The sequence below is a fragment of the Rousettus aegyptiacus genome, unplaced genomic scaffold (genome assembly GCF_014176215.1).
Source record: "Rousettus aegyptiacus isolate mRouAeg1 unplaced genomic scaffold, mRouAeg1.p scaffold_m13_p_2, whole genome shotgun sequence".
NCBI classification, from domain to species: domain Eukaryota; kingdom Metazoa; phylum Chordata; class Mammalia; order Chiroptera; family Pteropodidae; genus Rousettus; species Rousettus aegyptiacus.
Window position 1 is genome coordinate 14046239 of NW_023416295.1, and position 23261 is coordinate 14069499.

Here is a 23261-nt window from a genome sequence, read left to right on the forward strand (position 1 = left end):
GAGTTCATAATCTGGTGAGAAGATAGACAGGAAACAGGATGAAGTATGGTAAATTCTTTGATTGAGGTAAGCCCAGGATGATTAAGGATCCAATAAACCTTTTTGAAAAGATAGTTTCTGGGCTGAGTTTTGAAGATGAGTAGGAACTAATTGGGAGGAAATAAAGAGGTCATTCTAGGCAAGAGTGCATTTTGAGAGTTGTGGAGATGTTTAAGTGTGGGGCAAGTGGGGGAACTTAGTGACTGCAAGGAGTTGAGAGCAAGAGGCAGGCAGTGGCTAGATCTTAAAGGAGTCTCTGAGTTTAGATTTTATCCAAAAGGCAACAGGGATTCATTGAAAAACTTTAAGCAGGGGTTTAACATGATCCAATTTGTAATTTATCAGGGTCACTCTGGCAACAGGGTAGAGTATATACCAGTGTCAGGTACCTTTTTGAACATAATGTTGTCATTTAATCCTCAAGATAACTGTCCTGCAAGATAAGTATCATTTTCCCTGTTTTTAGAGTAGGAAACGGATATTGAAAAAGTACTTTGTCCAAAGTCATCCAGCTTGTAAATGAATGAGCTGAAATTTGACTTTCAGGTAGGTCTGATTCAAGAGCCCACTTTCAGGGCCTAGGAGGATGATATTCTCTGCTTACTCATAGCTTTCTAGGCGCCAAGAACTTGTTTTTTAAGAAAGTAGTTAGTTGACAATGGACATTAAGAATTAGTTTGCAGGAGTTACTGCTGCTGGTCGCTTCCACACTTCTGTATAACCAGAGCTTGTTTCAGTCAGTAGCATTAGAAGATGGTTTTCTATGCAAGGCCTAAGGGTGTAGGTTTATCAGCAGAGGGATCTGGCAAGTGGGCATCATTTCCTGTCTCCCTTTTTTAGTCTCCAAAAGGAGATGTGGTGCTTTGGTATCATTAGGGTGGATGGAACAAAGTGCTTTTTGAGAAACCGTTCTTTGGTGTTTATTTTTGATCTGTAATCCAGTAAAGCTAGACTTGAATGCTTGGAGAATTACATCTCTCCTTCATCTCTGAATTTCTAAGGCCCGTCAAAAGTGCTTAGCAGATCACAGTCATACATATTTGTTGCTTTTAATTGAATTTCTTGTGAAACGTTCCATCCCTCTTTATGTAAAGCAGGAGTCCTCAAACCCCGGGCAGTGGACTGGTTCAGTTTGTGGCCTGTTAGGAACCGGGCTGCATAGCAAGAGGTGAGCAGCGGGCAGGGCTTGACCTGTGTTTATTTGCAGCCACTCCCCAGCGCTAGCATCATCACCCAGATTCACTTCAGATCATCAGGCATTATTAGATTCGCATCGGAGTACTACTGGTCCCTGGTGCCAAAAAGATGCATGTAAAGAATTTACCTATTTTGTTCAAAACCCCTGTAACTTTTTCTAAGCAACACCAGGGGGCACTGTTCCCTCAATAATGCTTGTTCTGGGACCAAAAACGTTTGGACTGCCTTTGGGAAGCCCAAGTCATAGCTGGTCCCATTTTGCATCACACAGTCCTTGAAACTCAGAGTAGTGAGATTGAAGAGGCAGTTCTCTTTGGAGGCTGGTGGGCTCTAATAGTTTTTTATTTCTAAAGGATATGGTAAAGAATACTTGTGTAATGACATAACCATTGAAATAATATATGATGAAAAAACTAGTTATTCTAGGTAAGTTCTTTTTGGGGAGCTATAATAAGAAAAGGCAACAGTGTTTAGAGTGGAATGAGTCTTGGTTGGCCGTGAGCATTGAACAATTGATTAACAATTTTGCTTTAAGGTGAAAAAAAAAAAGGTCTATTTTTACAACAAGAAGAATGCCATCCCAGGGAAATCCCTGAACCTGAGGAAGCTTTATAGGGGAAAAGTTAGAGCCAGGGGGCACTGGCAAGGATGTAGGAGGATACTATTTCAGGCTTGTGTGTGTATCTGAGAGGTCACACAGTCATAATTTTTGTTTGTTACTCATTCTGTTGATAGTTTTAATTTAATTTTTTTGAATGAGTAATTCATGCAAAAGGGAAACATTTCAAACAGCATTTAAGGGTATACAGTGAAGAAATAGATCTTTCTATCTTTTCTAGCCTTTTATTTTCATTCTCTAAAGCAACTACTTATATCAGCTTCTTGCAAATTCTGAAAGCTAATATATAGATATGTATAGATGTATGTATGTATGTATGTAGTTACATAATCAGATATATATCTGGGTATATATATATGTATCTTTGCAAATGGCGGCATGCTGTTCACACTGTTCAGTACCTTGCTTTTTTCGCTTAATTATAGAACCTAGAAATCATTCATGGCAATACATGTAAAAGACCTACCTGAATATTTTTAATGACAATATAGCATTTTATTTAATAAATATATCAGCATGTATTTAATTGATATGCTACTAGTAGACACTTAAGTTGTTTCCATTCTTTTGTTGTTATAGACAGTGAATATCCTTGTATTTATTTTTTCCTTGTGTAAATGTGTGGGTACGTTCCTAGAAGTGGAATATCTGAATCAAGGAATATTTGCATCTTTAATCTTGCTAATGTAATGCCAAATTGTCTTGCAGAGAGATTATGTAGTTTAGCTCCTACTGGTCGTACAGGAGAGTAGGAGAGCAACTGTTTCCCACACCCTTTGCAACATAGTGTATTCGCATTAATAATTTAATAGTTCTTAAGTCTCTGAAGGATATTATGGAATATATGAGGCTTCAGGACTCTGCTATCTAACACCGAGCCCATTTCCACCTCTGGCCAACTTCTCTTCATCTCCTTCTTCCCACCGTGTATTCTTTCCAGTATCCAATGTAATTCTTTTTGTTGTTACTATATCTCTTTCCTGATGCAGTTCTTGTTATTCCATGTTTTGGCTTTTAATTTGTCACATCTTTGACTGTTTAACAATTCCTAGGACTCACCTGCAAAGGTTTTTTTTTTCGTGGTAGAAAGAGCAAAGAGCACACACAAGCATTGGAACCAGCGGACCTGAATTTGGAACAACTCCACCGCTTTGACTGCTTGTATTACCTTGGATGAGTTACTGAATTTTTATGAGACTCGTTTTCTTCATCTGTAAAATGGAGATACCAATTACAATCTCACTGTGGAGTCGTGAGGATTAAGAAGATATATGTAATATTACTTATTCTTAGCATGATAGTGAACCTGTGAGAGCAAATACTCCAACTCGATAATTTTTTTTTTTTTAGAGAAGATTAGGACTAAGCCATTTTTACATGTAGGTACTATGAGAGCCAGGAATAGAATGTAGGTCTCCTGATTCCTGGTCTGTTACCCTTTTCACAATATCCAAACCTGATATTATTCATCATGGGATCGATAACCACCATTCTACTCTCCTGCCTATGACTTGTGAACATTTCCTTAGGAAATCTGAAGATATTGTAGGAAATTATGAAAAGCTTTTCCTCTGGAGAAGATTGCTAACTCCTGTACTCCTCAACTCGAGCTTTTTGAGGGCAGAGGCCCCAGAGGGTCAAAGCATGTATTAGGCACACCGTAGGTGTTGGTCGAATCGACTTGTTGAACTGCATCTCTTCATATATTGCTATATAAGGGGTGGGTGGATGTGTCCTTACCTTCCTAAAGCACTTCAAGATTTTTCCTTGTAGTGTCTGTGGATTCGCTTTGAAATCTCTTCCTTTAGCCACAATGCCTTGTTCTAATTAACTGATCTGAGTTAGTGTTCATCTTAACTTTGAAGTGAGTTATACCCCAATGATTCAGAGTGATGTAACCCACTCCTACAAAATATTTTAAAAGTTAAAATATTTACTGATAAAAAGCTTTTTTTTTTTTTTTTTCTTTGTTATATAGACATTGGAGTCTGATAGATAATTTCAGGTGTCTGGTATGGCATTCCCATATTTAATTAGACATGGCAATTATTAAAAACTGCTTCTCATTGTGTTTCATGTTGTTACATTTACTACCACTCAAGGAAATTGCTATTGAGGTGGCCTCCTAGAGAGAGGCTGGTTAATTAACTTTAGGAGTTTCTGTTATTGGGGGGCTGTCACCAAATAGATGGTGATTGGTTAGCAAGTACAATTACTTTGAAATGCGACCTTCCAAACATTGACGTGCTTTCATACAAGTATTCGCCTGTTTTCCCTCCTAATCCACCTTGAACAGGAGCAAAGTTACCGAAAAGAATTCCTAGGAAAGAGGCGTGAGTCTCGAGTAGATAAATTTTCCCGAAGCAGAACTTCGGCCACATCTGAACAGTAGTTCCTGGAGGCTTGAGTTTATATTAAGGATCTGAGCTGGGAGACAGTACCCGCTTGGGATGTGCTGTGTGATGGAAAGAGGTGACTGGTATCTACAGCCGGACTTGATTTCTGGCCTTCGCTTTGCTCCAGGACCCCTATATTTCTTGGGTCTCGGTGCTGGTACAAAAGCTGCTACCACTAACCCCTAACCCCACCCTACCCTCACCATTAGAGAAATGTGGAAAAAAGTCCTTTCCTCTCAGTGCGAGCCACAATACAATTGGAGTTTTGAGTACTAAGCTTTACTAGAAAATGAATGGAAAATGAAACCACAAAAGTCTGAAGAGTTCAGACTTCTGATCCCGATCGAGATGAGTCTGGCTTGCACATTCCATAGGACACTCCAGTATCATTTCCTCGCCTCAAACCTGGGTAGGGTATCTCATCTAAAAGTTCTCTCTTTTAGATCTAGGGCCAGGGTTGGTGTACTACGGTCAACAGACCAACTCTGGTTTGCTGCCTATTTTTGTAAAGTTTTTTGGAACCCAGCCACTGTCATTTATTACATGTTGTCTGTGACTGCTTTCATACTACAACAGCAGTGTTGAGTATTGTGACAGGGGCTGTATGGGCCACAGAACTGAAAACATTAACCCTCTAGCGCTTACAGAAAAAGTTTGCTGACCTCTGGTATAGGGCATTTCTTCTTAGTGCCTCCTTCAGTTCATTTCCTTGGCGGAAGGGAAAGAAAGTCTGATAACATCTCCGAGCCACAAATAGATTATTGATTTTTTTTTCCTTTGGCTAAGGCTTTCATCTTTTGAAGGCTAATGGACACCTTGCATAGGTGAATGAAATGATTATTTCATGTAGCTTTACATTATATGAGAACATCATTGTAGCTGCAGTGCAATATGTCTATGCTTGGGACCTTCTTACCTCTTGTTAAGAGCAAGTTGTAAGTGTGGGTGGATTCCTTCCTACGTTGGTCTCTTGGTGACTGGCTTGCTTCTATTACAACAATGACCTTAGACTTTGCTGTGTTCGAGGGAACAGTTGGTACTCTGGGCTCATTCTGGGATATTGTCAGCCCTGAAGTGGCTCTTCATTAGTGTCTAGGTCTAATTTGACTTTGAGATCTCTCTACTTTCTATAGATTTTTGTCTTCTGTTATACTCCAGCTAGCATACTCTACGGTAGCCACCCACACCCACTTTCTCGAAAGTAACTTGGATCCTCTGTTTTTGCCTCTCAGTCCCTGGTGGGAGTTCAGTTAACACTTTTCTTTAATCAGCTCCGTCATGTCCTCCTCTTTAAATTACAACTCTAGGTTATCTATTCATGAATATTCTCCTTTAGTCTTCCCATCCTTTTATCTGTGCCACAAAGAAAAAATCTGAACTTCTTTAATATACTTATTTAACTATTATATGTGTCTTTACATTCATGTAAATGGATTGCTTGCCTATGAAACCATAAGTTCCTATGAAAATATTTATTCTTTAGTATTTTTCCTAGTTTCTATTACAGTACTAGGGAGTATTTTTAAGCATCTGTTGGCTAATTGATATTTCTTCCATGAAAGGTCTCCCAACATTTGATTCGTCCTCTGATGGGCATGAGTCTGGCATTGCAGTGCCAAGCGCGGGAGCTAGCAACCTTGCTTCACATGAAGGATTTGGAGATCCAGGACTACCAGGAGAATGGGGCCACGCTGAGCCGAGGTGAGAGGACAGTCCGTGAGATTTTGGGTGGGGAATGGTACAGGTAATCCAATGTGTCCCAGAAAAGGGACACATTTGCATCAGAAAGGTGCTCCTCTGAGGGTGGGTGCTGCCCACAGACCGAAGCTGGAGACTCGATGCTTGGTGACACTTCTCTGCCTCTAGCGCCTGGCTGGTGCTCAGTTGGCCAATAGATACTGTAACAGAGTCCAGACACGCCCTAGGCAATGGCGAGGAAAGACTTTGGAAAGGAACCAACGGCTATACCAAATTGTGTGAGGTTAAACATGAACTTGGGACTTTAAGAAGCTGCATAGCTCCAAGTTCAGGATAAAAATTCAGTTTGACTTTTGTCTTTGTGTTGGGAAAAACTCCTAGAGCCCATGCTGTCACCGAACCTGTCATTTATTACTAATCACCTTCTCTTGTTTACGCACATACTCTCATCCCTTCTCCCACTAGACTAGGTGCCTCTGGGTATTGCATATTTATACTCTTTCCCAAGAAGTCCTGGGCTCTGTTTTCTTTCGATCTCACAGGTAGGAAGCTTGTCCTAAGACTCATTTCTTTTCTCTATCCCTTCTAATTACAGATCGGTTGAAGACAGAGCCATTTGAAGAAAATTCCTTCTTGGAACTATTTATGGTAGAGGTAGAGTATTTATTTCCTTTCTCCTTGTGCAACTTTGCTTGACTTCCTCTTTCCAGGTGCGTACGTGGTGACTTGTGTTTGGGTGTTAGGTTGCTTGCATAAGAAGATTGGAAAGCCCTTTCTCTGAAAAAGTTGCCTGTGGAGAATCTGGTGAATCTTGAAGTATGCATGGGGACGGTGGAGGAAAGTAAGGGGAAAGGCCATAAAAGCGAAAGTGGCCTGGTTAACATCCATACAGCATCTCTGTTAAAGCATCTAGAAATTTCATTTGGAATGCTCTAGCCTTGGAAAGCTTGGGTGTTCGGTTGCTAAATTTTCTCTTGTTGAGATCTGATCACAGGTCTTGATTGTGGAGCAGGGGACTAGTCATTATTACTTGTCCAGTTCCCTTCAACATCTTGCAGTAGAGGAAGGTGAAAAGCACAGGGCTACCATTTGGGGACTGTCTTGTGGGCACAGTAGGTTGTGGAAAATCACAATGTTTATACAAGGGGACTGGCAAAGGAACGAATGGGAAATAGATAATTGTGGCCTGTCAGAAGCTCCTGCTTAGGTTTCCCTTCTAAGGATTGAGCTTGGCCAAAAGAAACATCTATTAAATGCCAAACAGGGGGAGTATTAATAATAGTGACCTTTGATAATACCAGTCAATATTGATCTTCTCCTTCTCTAACTCTTCTGGGACTTGTTGGTTTTATAGTTAGTACCTTAGCTGCCTTATTATTGCCCTATTTTCTAATTATACCTGTTACCCAAGTTGGTACTTTATTTTGTAAGTAAATAAAGCATTTATAATATTGTTATGTATAGATTATTCACATTTCTATCTTGTCTTCTAGGCTAATTTGTAAATTCCTTGTGGGTAGGGACTATAACTCATATTCCTTTTGAACTTGAAATTAGTGCTTAAAGCAGGTGTTTTTGAGTCGGAAACTTCTGTTCTACCTCTCTGCATTGACTGAGCAATGACTCCTTAAATGCTGGGGGTCTTACTGCTAAGGACGACATGTGCTAGTTGAGTTCTCAGTCTATCTATTGAAGCAGTTGTAACCCTGGAGAAGAAGGAAAGCATGTATTGCTAAGTCCTGAAGCAGAATAGGTTTCAAGTCTTTACAGGGAAAGAGAGACCGTTAAACTTATACTTGTTACAGAGAGAGATTTCCTAGGCCATTATTCTCTGACTTAGCTTCCCCATCTGTAAGTTTGGCTATTAAGGAGGTTAACAAAGACTAAGTATGAGGTACTAGTTCCGCTCTTCAGCCCCTAGTCAAACAATGCAAGGCTTGCGCTTAGCCCAGCAGAGGGGTCCCTTCCTGATCTAGTGCTTACATACCCCTCCAGTCCCCTTCAACATCCTGCAGTGGAGGAAGGTGAAAAGCACAGGGCTACCATGGTTTTCTTGACATTTTTCTTTATGTACTTTATGTGTCAACCATATAGAATGACTTTTAATTGCCAAAAAATGCTTGTTCTCTAGGCATTATGTCCTTGTACATATTTTTTTCCTTTATCTAAAATGTCCAGATGCCCTGGCTTTATCTACCTTGTAAACTCTATTAATATTTTAAATGCCAGCTTCAGCTTCTTTGGGAGATCTTTCAGGACTCTCCTTATCAAGATAATATGCCTACTCTACAACTATAATACCTTGGTTTGTACCTCTATTTTACCACTTATAACTTTGTAATATGTTTGTATGTCTGAACGGCTGTCTTCCTCCATTGATCTATGGACTACTTGAGGGCAAGGACCGTGTTGAATCTATTTCTATATCCTTAGCACTGAACATGATGCCTAGAACTAGTAAGTTCTCAGTAAGTGTGTGGATGAATATGCTGATAAATCTGTACCAGAGGGGTTTGATGAAAAGTGTGGCCTGTGGATATAGTGTTTGTTGCTTGTTAGACCTATGTTTGGGGTCTCCAGTTATTTTGCAGCTTTGGATAAATCACTTCTCTCAGAGCCTCTATTTTTGCATTTGTAAAATTAGAGGCTCATCTATTCCTTGCTGTTGGGGCAGTGGCAACCCTGCAGAATCAAATGTGAAAACATATAGAATCCAGGCGCTAGTTCAGGAAAGATATTGGTGTTTTGGAACCAACTACTTCAAGAATACTGATCCTCTAGGTTCTGAGTGGATCACATCCAAACCACATAGACTCGTGGAATTTTATTATATCTGGAAAGGATCTTAGAAATAGGTAGTTGTAGCTTTCCATCTCATAGGTTAAGAAATCAGGCCTCAAGTTAAGTGACTTGCCTAAGGTCACATAGCCATAGCTGCTATATGTTTAGGACCTCCTACATGTTTTCTCTAGGGTTATCCCTACTTTGTTTCTGCACTTTGGTTGCACACACCAATTAGAGGAGAGTTAAGGGCTAGGATAATGTGGAATTCTTGTGACCTCTGTGATTACTGAATGCCCTGCATGGCTGCTAGAACTGAACAGTCTTCTAATGGAACTGCAGAATTTCTTATGGCTGCTGCATCTTTTCTGTTACTCTGCTTGCCTGGGGTCCTCCAAACAGGACACAGAAGGGTCATGGGGTCACTCAAGACTGCGCTGAAAGGATGTGCCATCAAAATAAGCAACACAGAAAGATAAACAAACCAGGGACAGAGAGCTCGGGATGAAGGTGCAGGGGGGCCAGGACTGATGTCAGAGGGCCATGCGGTCAGTGCTTGGGGTCTGTTTTTCCTGGTTCTTATTGGGACTGTTGCTAGGCGAGGTCCATAGACATAGGGCAGGGGCTAGTAGAATAGGGAGGTTTCTAAGATACTAAGTCCAGGAAAAATATTTAAGGATTGAACAGGGTTACTTCTCCATATTTAGTCCTTTTTTCCCCTTTCCCCCAAGAGCCTCTGATTTCTCATTTCCAGGGAGCCCAAGGGGGCCAGCTGATGGTGACCTAACCAAAGGGGTAATACTGGCAATGTTGATACAAGTCAGCTGGGTGGGTTGGTTGCTGGCATGATTCTCATAGAGGGCAAGAGCCCTATATAGCACATTTCCTAGGACTAGGGGCTGAAAGATACTTTTAGGAGTGGAAGATGAATCCAGGAATTGGAGACTGTTATTGCATGGCAGTAGAAACTATGTTAAAGGGGAACTTTAGAATGGTTGGGCTGGCACAGTCTGCTCTCAGTCTGGTCCACTGGAGGGAGTTTCTTCCCCTGGCCCTGTCCATGCCTCTCTCTCTCCATCTGGTTGCCATCAGGCTGTGCGGCTGCTGGCGGAGCTCCTTATTTATTTATCCCAGTGTAATGGGGTGAGGAGGGAGCTGGCCTAAGGCTGGCATTCCGAGGCCAGGCCACTGAGCCACAGGCGGTTTGCCTGGGTGTGTGAGTCACTGGGGCTGCATGCTGCTCAAACCAGACTCGGCCAGGCTCGGGGACAGAGGCAGCCCAAAATAGAGCCCCGCCCTCTGCAGCTGGCAACCCCTGGCTAGAAATCAGCCCTTGACACCAAAACCTGGGCAGTTGCATGAAATTGGCTTCCTTAGGGAGGGGAACCTTAACAGAGATAGAGATTTTGCAGTTCCCTTCTTCTCTGTCTTCAGAGGAGAGTATTCAACATAGCAATGACTTGAATGCCTTGTAAGACTTACAATAATCTGTTCAGTATAATGCTTTAAACAATTTCTATTATATAGTTTTAGTTATATAACTAAAGTTAACATCGATTTGACTCAGCATCCTAAATAGCCATGGCCTTTGTGTCCTGTCTAGGTTTAGGTACTATCTTCATCCCCCGTCTGGTTGCAGCCTGATTCTAGAGCAGATACTTTAAGTTGTGAAGATATTTATTACTGCTCCTAGGAAGCTAGAGGTTATATCAAAGATACCCGGGGAAGATGGGGAGTTCTTTAATCTGGAAATTGTGTGGTCCTGTTAGGTTCATTCACTTACAGCTTCTACTTGGTTTCCTTGGCCGGCTTTCCCTAGAATTGTGTCCTTGGTCCTCTCACCCTCCACTCTCTGAGTTATCTCATCCCGGCCCCAGTTTCAGCTGTCACCGGTACACCACCGAGTTTATATCTCCGTTATGTTTCAGGTCCATATTTCTTCCTACGTATTTGACATTTGCATCTGGACATCCCACATGCAACATGTCCAACATTAATAATCTACTCCCCCAAACCTATTTCTCTTCTTACACACCTCCTCTTGGGGAATTGTATCATTATTCATTCAGTTCTCTAGGCTAGAAACTTGAGAGTTGCCTACTTTCCTCTTTGTCCTTCCTTCCAAAGCCCACCTTGTCAGCTGTCTTTTGAATCTGCTGCTTTTCTTTCTGCTGGCTCCCATTGCCTTAGGCTCACCACAGCCGCTCCATTGTTGGCGTGACCATGCATCAGCCTCCTAACTTGTCTCCTACTCAATACTTATTCCCCTCCCGTTGAACTTGCAGTTATGTCAGAGTGATCTCTTTGAAACAGAAACCTGATTATGTCACTCTCTTGTTTAAAGCCCTTTAGTGGTTCTCAATCGCCTGTAGGATAAAGTTCAAAACTCCTTGCGCGTCACACAAGGTCATTCATGATCTGGCCCTGCTGACCTCTTCAGCCTAATCCCCTGTCACTCACCTATAGCACCCCACAATTTCATCGTACTGAATTATTGACAGTTTCCTGCCCATGCATCTTGTGACCTATTTACCTGGTATTCTTTCTTGTCCTCATAACAAACTCCTATTCAATTTTCCCAGCTCCTCTTAGGCATCATCTCTTTTGTGAGTTTTCCATGACAGTTTTCCCTTTCCTCAGCCCGCTCTCCTTCTTCCAAGCATGGGTACACTCTTGCTATTCCCACAGTGCCCTGCACCCCCTCTGCTGCTCTCATCCGAGCCACTGTCATCTCTTCCCTGCATTTTTACAATAGCTTCCTTACTGGTATCCCTGATGCTAACCCTGTCCCTTCTGGCCTAGTACCAACAAAGTGGTCTTATTAAAACATACATCACATCATGCTACTCTCCTGCTCAAAGCACTTAACTAGCTTCACGTTTCACTTTCAGCCCAAAGGTCTTTGATGGCCTACCAAACCCTACGTGATCTGGACTTCATTACCTTCCTGACCTCATCTCCTCCTACTTTCTCCTTCACTTATTCACTGCAGGCACACGGGCCTCTCAATGTTTCTCTGACACTCTAAACATCACCTGCCTTTAGGCCTTTGTGTTGCCTGTTCTCCCTGCCTGGAATGCTCTTTCTTCAGAAATTTATGTGGCCAGCTCCCTCACCTCCTTTGTGTCTGTATTAGTTATCTATTGCTGTAGAACAAATTACTCCAGAACTACTGGCTTCAAACAGCAAGCATTAAGTATCTCACACAGTTTTTGAGGGTCATGAATCTGGAAGCAGCTAAGCTGGGTGATCTTGGTTCAGGGTCTCCCATGAAATTGCAGTCAAGATGTTGGCTGGAAATAGTCATCGTTAGGGGCTGGAGAATTCACTTCCAGACTCTCTCACGTGGCTGTCGGCAGGAGGTCTTGTTTTCTAGCCACGTGGCCTCTCCAAAGGGCCGCTCACATAGGGTTTTCTCCAGAGCCAGTAATTGCCGAGACACCAAGACCAAGACCAGAATGGAAGCTGCAGTCTTTTTATAACCTAATCTAAGAAGTGACATCCTATCACGGTCATGCTGTAGTCTCTTTATTAGAGTGAGTCACTGAGTCCGGGCCATAGTCAAGGGGACGATAATTAAGCTCTACCTCTTAAGGGGAGGTATGTCAAAAAAATTAATTGTGGACATATCTACGTGGACTACAGTAATGTCTTTTTTCAAATGTCTCCTTCTCAGTGGAGTTCACCCTGACTATCCTATTTAAAATTGTAAGCCACGTTCTTGTCATACGACACCCGGCAGTCCCATTTCACTTTACCATGCTCTGCTGTTCATTTTTTCCATAGTACTTATTTTCCAACATATTACCGTAACATTTACTTATTTTATTACGCTTATTGTTTATGGTCTGTCTACCCCTTGCTAGAATGTGTAAGCTCACCAAGGACAAGGTTAAGTGTTTTGTGCACTGATTTATCCAAAGTGCCTAGAATAGTGCCTCTACACACAGCAGGCACTCAATAAATATTTGTTGAATGGATGAAGCAATCATAGCTTCCCATTCCTTTTTATTTTCTCTATCTTATGAGTAGGTTACCAAGTTATCACTTGATGGTAGCCTGAGACTCAGATGAGGAACCTAAGGAGATGACCACTGTTAGACTGCCATTGTATTACCCGCCTTATTTCTTTGACACTTAGTCCCAACTTTAGGATGAAGTACAAACTTTCAATCTCTCTCTCTTTTTTTTTTAATGGAGAAAATTTTCTATTGAACCTCTTTTTTAGGCCCAGTTTAGAAATTAAGTAGCTCAAAAAGCAAAGAAATAAGAACTTAACAAAATCCTGGAAAGAACATTAGTCAGGGCCAAAAGTAAGTTATTAAGTTTCTTCGTTCCTCAGTCTTTCTCTGAGCTCTACTTCCAGTATTAGAAGGGCTGCTCCTCTGCCATCCACCTGTTGTTCAATATGTAGAGGATTCTAAGCACGTTTTGTCACTATCTGTCATGGGCATCATACAGAAGGACAAGTCTAGATGCATGAGAATGTCCTCCCTACCCTTTGCGTGTGTCCGTTCTCTGATCCAGAGAAACTTGCAGTTAATTCATACTTCTGGGATTCAGTATAGTTCATGAGCACCATGCCGGGTTCTGTGAGCATATAAGGTATGATAATATTGCCATCAGAGAGCTCACTGTGCTTAATGAGTGAGCGATCATAAGGGCCACAGTGGTGGAGCAATGGGAAAAAGCCTCCTGCAGAAGGCAGGACTTGAATTGGACTTTAATTAGGTTTTTTTTTTTTCCCCCAGTTTTGCTAGGGAAATATTTGGAGGCAATTTAGGTAGAAAGTACATGGGCAAAAGATATAAAATAAGAATAAAAGTGGGTGAGAATTGGTAGCAAATAAGGTTAGCAAGATAATAACTCGAGGCCAGGCTGCGGTGGGGCCTAAACGCTGACCCGAAAGATTGGTGCTTTATTCCGAGGTAAATGTTTTTCAGCTTTTTTCCATTTATTTGTCCATTTCACTCCAGTTATTAACAAGCAGTGATTCTCAAACAGAGGCGTATCTCCTAGGGAGGAGATGGGGCACTTCCTTCTTGTAGTTACTAATTACTGTTGTAGATGGTGGGAAACCATTGAAAGTTTTGACTGCAGAATTGACATATGAAAGTGATCTTTTAGGAAGATTAGGCTGTCAGTGGTATGCCTGTGTGATCTGAAGAATAGTGGTGCCATTGACAGACTAGGAAAATCATGGGTGGGGCTCAATTAAATCTAATCTTGGGCATATAAAGGAATGGTTTTCCTTATTTAAAACACAAATCCACCAGTATTTGAGCTCTGGAATGAAAATCTTCAGGGAGGAAGGGATGGCTGCATATGTTTCTCCACTATATTTCTTCTGAATTTCGCCTTCCCTTTGGGGTTTTCTCGCTGTGATTCCTGTAGTCACCACTGAGCCCCGCAACCAAGGATCACCACTTCTTTTCTTTTTGATCCAAGAATGTATAAAAAGGTCTCTTTCTGTTTTCCTTTTACAAGACTTTATGAGGGCTTATACTTTCAAAAGAAAATTTATTAACAATCGGAGGGGAAACTAAAAGGAAATCAATCTAGAGATTACAAATGGGATAAAATTACTCATTTCCAAAAGATGGGCTCTTGATTATGGGAATCCCAGTAGCGAAGGACTTTATCATATTCCAAATTTTCTTATCCTAAAAAAAACCCCTCAAATTTCTACAGGGGCTAGGCAATATGTGTTATCAGGCTAGATAAAAGACAATGTAAATTTGGCCTGTGAGAAACTAAATCATACATTTCCCTATATCTAGACCTAGATAGGCTAGCACAATTTAACAGACACATCTTCAGGGAGTTATGTGTCTTCATTCAAAGGAAGTTACCAATTCTTCTAAAATGAAAGCTATTTTTTTTTTTTCTATTTAGCTCCACCAAATCTGTTGGTCTCTCATATGGTTTTAATATCCAGTCCGAGAAACCTACTCAGTTCAGATTTGAATCTGAAGCAGTGATGATTGATACCTTATTTCTGGCAAATATCTAGCCCTTTTAGGCCTAACCTATATCCGTCACATACCTCTGGAGCATTTTGCTATGATTCACACAGTCTCCCTCTTTTTCTCCTTGGTAGAGAAAGGGTTTCACAAAACTTCATTGGTTACAGTATGACCATTTAACAATGCCTTAGCTTAAATTAAAAAAAAAAAAAATCAATAGCTTCTATATAATTAGAGTTCATATAAAAACACAAGATGAAGATCTTTTTCAATACATTCTGGATTTAAATGAATTATAGAACATACAAGTGGAAATGCTCAGGAAAGAGTTTTAAAAATAGGGTTGAAGCTGAGGTTGAAAAAAGGACCTATACAAATGGATTTGAGAATTGTCTCCAAAGGAGCAATGGTTGAAGGCAGGAGAACGGACACATCTTTTGCTGGGAAGAACAGGGAGAAAAGAACAAACGTCCAGTGATGAGATTTGGGGAACTATCGTAATTAGAAGGAGTAGCAGGAGCCAGTGGAGGAAATGTGAGTGAGATGGGAAGAGAATCTGCATAGAGGAGGATGTTAGTCAAGAAAGGAGAACTAACAGTTACCAAATGCATACTGTGCATGTGCTAGACATAGTACTAGGCACTTTGTCTAAATTATAACTTTTAATCCTTACAACAAACCTGTGAAGTTGGTGATATTATCCTCACGCTAAAGATAAAGAAGCAGAGGCTCAAAGGCTAAGTAATTTGCGTCAAGTCACTCAACCGATTTACTCATATTTGTCTTTACTCAGATCCCATGCTCTTCCCATCACCAAAGGGGGCGACCCACAGTGCCATGTGTGGGAGGAAAGAGATTAAAGAGAAAGGGTGACTGCCCGACTGCCTGAGGAAGGGACCTGAGGTAATTCGTGATCTTGGGCAATATTAGCAGCTTGCAGGCAGCTAAAGAAGGATCAATTGATAAGGCAATGAAGACAATGAGTGTAGAACCATAGTCAGAGAAGGTTCACAATGTAGAGGAAATGAGAACTAAGAAGGGGCTTAAGCAAAACCCTTTTCAAAGATGGGAAGACACTATGTGTTTGAAAGCAAAGGAGAAGCCACTGGAAAATGGAAGTGATAATGTGAAAACAGGGACCTACGGAGTTGAGCAAAGTGGAAGGATTAGTCCTTCCTCTAGGGTATGAGGATGGCATGAGGGCATAGGTGACATTTTGAAGATAGATATTTCGATTTCTGCCTATTTCCATCCTCTTTCCCTAGGAGGTAATAGCCTTTTCATTCAAGAATTTTAAAGTCCTTTCCAGGGGCATTCAATCTTCCTTACTTAGAAAAAGATCATGACTTTTCTGTTATGACAGAAATAGTGAAAGAGGCAGAAGTGAAAGTATAAGCTATATTCTTTCCTGCTTCTGAACTCTCACAGTACTGTCTATCTTCCCTGGGTGACTTCTCACTTTGGTTTTATGAGAATTTCCATACTTATCTCCCCTGTTAGATTATCAGCTTCGTAAGAGCAGAACGGTCTTGCTCATTTTGCTTCCCCTTCTGAACCCACTGCAGTGCCTTGTGGATAGGAGGTGCACCATGACAAGTGGCTGTAACATAAAGGTTTTGGTGTTCGAGCAGTCCCTCACGTTGGTAAATGTTGTCTCTGTCTATAGAGACGAAGAGAGAAAACAAAAGCATCGAAAGATTTAAGATTTAAGATTTACAGGTAAATCTGTTGGCTTCCTAATCTTCACTTATGGCTTGTATTTCTTTTGGAGAGTGAGCCACATCGGAAAGTGAGAGTTTTACAGAGACTGAGTCCTGCAGGTTGGTGGCTTAGCTGTCCAGTGTTCCGGATTCATGGGTTTGTTATCTCCCATAGGGAACTGTCAAGGCAGACATTGCCAAGGAGCCTCAGGAAGCATTGTTTTTCATTTCGTCTGGGAGATCTTTGGTCTATTTGTTTTTCTATTTGGAAGTTTAAACTCCATGTGGACAGTATGTATTAAGCACCAGCGAAAATATTAAACATTGTAGAGTCATACTGGAAAGTTAAAACGTGGTTTCTGCCCTTGAAAGATGGACTTTTGAGAGAGATTAGACCATTGGAATTTACGTATATACAAAGAATATTCTACATATATAAAATATGTTTCCTGAGAGGGTGAGAAATTGATTCATTTAGATGGGCTCTGGACTTCATACCAGGCTAGTTTGGGTAAGATATTTCTGGAAGAGATGAGTCTTGAACTAAGCGTTCAGAGGAATTTTATGTGATGAATGGCCGCTGAAGGAAAGACACACGAGGTATTTTATTCATTTATACCAGCTGAGAGGCTCTCCTGAGGCGTGGTGGGTGGTTTGAGGGAATCCTTCAAAAGCTCTTTGGCATCTCTTACTGTTATGCTTGAAGCCCAAGCAGTTCTGATGTTGCATGTTGTCCTCTTAGAAGCTTTTACTCCTTCCGATCTGCTGTTAAGTGAAGCTTGGAATAAGGAGGAACTTTGAGACAGGATGACAGTACTTGCTAAGATTGTCAAAGACCATCTTAGCATTTAGTTTTCTGTAGCCCCCAGGAGCTTGAGAAAGAGCCGAGTGAAAGGGCCAAATTTAGTGGGTACCTGAGGAAATGCAAGTCTCAGGCAGAGAATCCCTCCCAAATTTGGGTTAAGCTCTGCTACTGGTATAAATAAGAATCAATGTAAAAGGAATAAGACGAGCTATCTACTGAAGTAACTCTTCTATTTACTATGGTTGTAAATATAGTATTGCTTATGAGACTAGGTTACAAACCTCCTCGAGGGCCTAGGCTAGTACCTTAACAAAGGAAATCATGGCATTTCAGATATCTTACACGGAAGATTAGAACCATCAAATTTTATGAGGTGGAAGGGAGTTTATCAGTCTTAAGACTATATCAAACTTCTTTGTTTTACTTAAGAGGAAATTAGAGCCCACAAATATAAGAGAATTCGTGTGTAGACAAACAGTGGTCCATTTTTGCACCAGGACTCAGCATTAGCACCAAGACACAGGGCTCTGAACTTCCAGTCCAGTGTTCTTTCATTGTGTCCCATTTTCTGCCACTAGTTACACAGCTATGCTTGGGACTTTATGCAGATAGTAGGCAGGACCGAGACCCACTTGTGAGTGGCATGGAAACCTAACTTAATTATGAGATAGGAAAATGGTGTGTGACCAGAGAACTCTGCGCCAAGGACTGACTTATTTCTTACTCTACATTCTTTTCTTCCAAACTCTGGTCTTACACACCTCTAGGCTCTCACAGGCAATCTGAGAAAAACTGTTGTATAATTAATTCATGAGGTCTGAGTGGATGTGCTAACAGAGGAGTAGAGTTGTATAAATTCAAAAAAAAGAAAAACCAAGAAATAACACTTTATTGCTTTATCTAGCACAGTGCCAAAGCACTGATATAGTAGAATGAGGATAAATGCCTAGCGTTTTCCACAGTGTATATGAACTATCCCACAAAGTCATTTGCCGTTTTTTGCCTTTTTTTTTTCTTTTCTGTATTTAAAAAGTAGCACTCTCATTGTTTATTCAGCTTCCCAGGAAAAATCAGCTGAAGATCTGTCAGTCACTGGAATGGTATAGCTCCCCTACCCTCTACCTTACAAGTTAATGGGTTGGCATTTCAATTTCTAAATTAGTCTCTTGTGATTTTAGTTAGCATCGGTCAATCCTCTAGGGTCTGATTATCCCTAAATTAACTCATGAACACCAAGTTAGAGACTCTGGAGCTTTGTTGACTCCTACAAGGTATAGACTCCCCATGAGATGCTGCTTGAGCAGCCACTCGGGGTCTCTCAACCCGTGTATCAATTGTCCTCCCCCAACATTGTTTCTTGAAAACACTGACTGAGGTGGGGGGGGGGGGCTCCTCTAACTCCATCTTAGAGTATCAAGCCGGGTTTAAAAGCATCGCAGGTAAGTGCTTGGAGAGTATTTATTGGATGCTGTTCTTTTCCTAAATGGATTTAACTGTATAACTCCTTTCATCGAACCTAACATGCACAGTAAGCCCTACCGGTTCTGGGGCTTGGCCCAGCTGGAGCGGCCCTTCGGATGGATGGTGAGTGGGAGGCGCGGACGTTCTGACTTGGAGGATCTCTCTCTCTCTCAGCGCTCTCTTAACTCATGGCTCTCCTTTCTTCGGCTTCATCCACCAGTGAAGGAGGGAGGGAAATATCGGTGCCACTTTGCCTCGTTTTGTTTTCTCGCACCCATTTTAGGAAATCTATAAGTGTCAGAAGACGTCCCAAAGTTTTGTCCTCCTTACTTAGAGAGCCCGACACCTCAGAGCCCAAGGGCTGGTTATGGCAGTACTAACCTGGTCAGAACCTCCTGGATTATCTAGCGGTGAGATACAGACCAACGGCCCCTCTCTCCTGAAACTGCTCCTGAGGCCTTAAAGCCTGAATCAAATGGCCATTGTACTAACCTCGTATCGGGGCTCAGAATGTCACTTTTCAGCTTGTTCTCATATATAAATATAGGTCTCTCTAGATATAAAAAGTGAGAGAGTCTGTAAGTTGCTTTTTTTTTTTTTCTATACCCCCTTTCATGGGGCAGGCTAATGAGATGCATATCATTAAAGACCCGATGTTTTGTGGGACGGAGCCTTTTAAACTGGATGTGCCTGGCTTAGTCATGGCAAATATTTACCAAAAAAAGGGGGGGGGGAACATACCATATAAAATTAGAGTTCTGAAAATAGTACTAAGAGAGGGAGAAAGAAAGAAAAAAAAAAAAAAAACCAGGACAGAAAATACAGGCCAGTCTGTTTGGGGAAAAGGGAAAAAGATAAAATGAGAGAAACCTCGGCAGTAAAAACAGCATCTTGGTAAACAGACTATAAAAAAAATTGTGACCTGCTTTCTGGCAGCTCTGGCGGCTGTCGAGCGGGTGAAGGTGGCGGAGCCGGCGTCTGTGTGGACACACGGTGCCCCGGGCGCATGGCTCCCCTGGCCGCGCAGGGCGTTAAATTTAGCCACATAATGATGGGCCTGAGGACAGCCTCTTGTTGACCACACCATAATTACTGCTTCGCTTTATGAATTTTATTTTGCTTATTCTGTTTCCTCCTTCTTTGGCATGAAGGAGGCTTGGAGCGGGGGATGGGGGGAGTCCCGTCCCCATGCTCCTCCCCTTACTGGACAAATGAGTCTTCATGGAAACGTGGGGTCTTGGGCCATCGGGGTAGAGTAAGCTCCCTTGATTAATCAGAAAGGAACGAAGGTTTGCTGGTGCCCAGGGCTCTTGATTTACCATCGTAAAACCATAAGCGGGACTTGCTAGCCCTGCTTCTCAGAGCTCTTGGAGAAAATGTCCTCAAGTCTTTGGTCTTAGAAGGCACTTTCATGTGAGTCTAGAGGTTGGCAGTCTTACTCTGTTTATATTCCACGAGCTAGGCTCCCAGGTGTTGTTGGAGTTTTTGGTCTTCAGTCCCAGGCTCCCTAGCTAGCTACTTAGAAGTTTAATTTTGGCAACTTTTTGCATCACAAAGGGCTGCATTGTTTTATATGTGTTAGTGTTGATGATAACTGGGTTCTAGAAGCTGAGGATCTAATAGAATCAAGTGACTCTGTTCAGGTAACATAAAAATACTTGATCCAAATATTACCTTGAAACTTTCAATATTGTTTTTCATCGGCACTTGCATAGATGCTGATCTTCTTGGTTTTGGAGTTAAAATAGCATAGTTTGTTAGAGCATACCGTGGCCTTTGTCAGTGTGGTGCTCTGAGGCTTAGCTTTACCTACAACTTTAGGGAGGGAGCCAGAAGCCCTCGATCTTAGATAGAAAGTACCATGTTGGGGAGAGAAAGTAGGCTATAGAAAGGACATTGAAGAGTTGTGTGGAGTAGGTGCTGGGTCATTGAGGGTGAAGTTCTTGAATAGTGACCTAGGCTGGCAGCTACCTATGGCCCCACAGTGGCCCTCCAGCTGAGGAAGTGGTGGAAACGGAAAAGCAAACAGGGGTTGTGGTCAGGGTACTGGCTTGTCTATCACTGGCCAGGACTGTCCTGTTTGTGTGTCGGGGGGTGGTTGGGCTCCTCCTGAAGCCAGGCAAGAACGTGTCAAGAAGAGGCTTCTTGCAGCTCTTGTTTTCCAAAAACAAAGGAAACTCCTTGCATTGCTGGAAGTCGCGTGCTTGGATGCTGAGTTTGTTATTGCCTGATAACCTGGCCACCAACTCCTGCCCTCCTCGTCACCCCTTACAGCTAGTGGCTTAGTGGGAGCAGCTTCCTGTTCCTCATCCTACGCAGCAGATTCACTCTCTATTGTACCTAAGGGGAGAAAAGAAAGGGGAGCTGCTAGCCCTCCTACCCCCAGACCTATGCTCTTCTCTTCCCATGGAATCTTCTAGAACAGTGTTTCTCAAAGTAATCTGACATGTGGCCTAACTGTGCATAGCCAGTATGCAGCACATGCCACATGTGACAAGTTCAACAACACTCAAACTGCTTTATGCCCTGTTCATTGAGGTGAGTCCTCTGAGCATGTGTTTGGATGTCAAGACAATGTCAGATTGCTATAAAAGTTTTAAAATACACTCAGTTTCTATACTTATATCATCACAGGCTAGTAACAGAGTTCACGGACTAGCACAGGTTTGCTGATCACATTTCGAATAGCATTGTTCTAGAACCTTAAGACCTAGTGAGTTCAGGCTCTTCCCCGTTGGACATAGAGGTCCTCCCCTAAACCTGTTCAGTGGGGGATGAATAGAAAAAGGAACTCCTAAGGAAATTCCAGGCAGTAAGAAATAATCTGGCCTCAATTGCCAAGTCATGCCAAATAATTCTGACACTGAGGTGAAGGTTGGACCAGATGGTGAAAAGTTTCTTTCTCAGAGCTAAGGCTCTGTGAGTCTAAGGTTAAATGGTGAGGCCAAGCGATAAAGTTAATGATCATGATGATTTTCCTATAGGACATTGTTTCTAAGCTTCAAACTGCAACTCTAGGCGACTTAATGAGGTAAAGAAAGGAAAAGAGTCGATGTTTTTCATATAGTTTATTTACCGGTGCATCATTATTATCTAGGTATGAGGTCTTTCTTATACAGATTGATTATGCGTTTGGTCAGCCATTATCTTAGTCCCCTGTCAGGAGGCCACCAAATAGTTTCTAGAGGTTGAGAGATACAGGATTGAGGAGAAAAGTAAATATTGGCAGAGTTGGTGGAATTCAAGTAAGAGATAAGAAATGGGGCTTGGATTAGAGACATGGGTTATTGGCAGGGTTACCTGACGCCCTAGCTGAGGGGGGTGGGTACAGCATGGTAATATTCAAGAAAGAAGGGTAATAGTCCAGGTCCATAGGACAGCTGGTTGGAAGAGACTTGCCTGTGGTCAAAGATTGTTCTTCACCAGAAAGAGAGGGATAAAAGGGCTGAGAAGGAAGACTGTTTGGAAAGGAAGCCAAGAATTTAAAGGACTGGAGGTTTCCAAGAGGAAGGAAGTGTGGAGCTGCTGGGTCCACCCTTGCTAAAGGACAGAAGGAGAAGTGGCCCAGTCTCACCTCTGCTTCTTTTTTTTCTTTTTCTTTTTTTTTCTTTTTAACACCCCACTAACCTCAGGGATCTGCAATCAGGAAAGGAAACCAGACGGAAACTCCTGATTCAAGTAATTCTGGTCACGTGTTCCTCTTAAAGCTGATTGATGGCTTCTTATTGACCGTAGGATAAAGTCCAAACTCCTTAGTAAAACCATTAAGGCCCTTTATGATCTGGCCTCTACTTGCCTGTCCAGGTTCATTTCCCACTCCTATGCTAGGCCGCACTTACCCCCGATCCACACTCCCTAACCCTCCACGTGGAATCTACACTTCAGTGGCAGTGAACTTCTGTCAGCTCCTAGCGCCTGTTATTCTCTCGCTTATCTCTAGTCCTTGGCACATGCAGTTCCCTCTGGAAAACCCCTGGCACCGTCAGCAAACCTCACCTGGATAACTCCTGTTCGTTATTTGGATTTCAGTGACGATGTCACTTCCTCCAGGGAATTTTCCCTGGCTTTCTGAGTTCATTTTCGTTGCCCTCCTTGTGTGCTACTTTATTTGCTCTGTCATAGGCTCTGTCAACACTACGTTATAGTTACTGGTTTTTCTGGCTCCCCCTACCAGACGGTAAGTTCCCCAAGGGTAGGGATATTATCTGTCTTGTTTAGCTTGTTTGATCCATTGTAAGAACGCAGTGAATTATGTGGTGGTGTGTATTCTGCAGAGAATTTTGACCTTTATTACTTCATTTGATTCTCTTATAACTATCTGGTGAAACGAGCAGGCTTCATTGAGTAAAATTCAACACAAATATGCTGATCACCTATTTATAAAAAGATGACTAAAAATAAAGAACAAATTTACATATGTAAACTTTTTATAGGGCCACTTCAGAATGAGGAGGGATGAATGAATGGCTCAGAGAAATTAAGCGATCCTGGATCCTACCAGTAATTGCAGTTGAAACCAGAACCTCATCCTCTGACTTTCTAGTACAGAGCTATTTCCCCCACTATCTCACACTGTCTCAGTGGTTCTGTTCTAATGAA

General features: G+C 41.9%; 1 protein-coding gene across 2 annotated transcripts in view; it reads left to right on the forward strand.

Moving 5' to 3' along the window:
* NHEJ1 (non-homologous end joining factor 1) overlaps positions 1 to 23261 on the forward strand; it is a 68748-nt gene that overhangs the window by 4386 nt on the left and 41101 nt on the right. For both annotated transcript variants that reach the window (XM_036236343.1, XM_036236344.1), the window contains 2 exons: positions 5814 to 5952; positions 6545 to 6603. In XM_036236343.1, coding sequence (XP_036092236.1) covers positions 5814 to 5952; positions 6545 to 6603 — 198 coding nt within the window. The remainder of the gene's footprint in view (positions 1 to 5813; positions 5953 to 6544; positions 6604 to 23261) is intronic.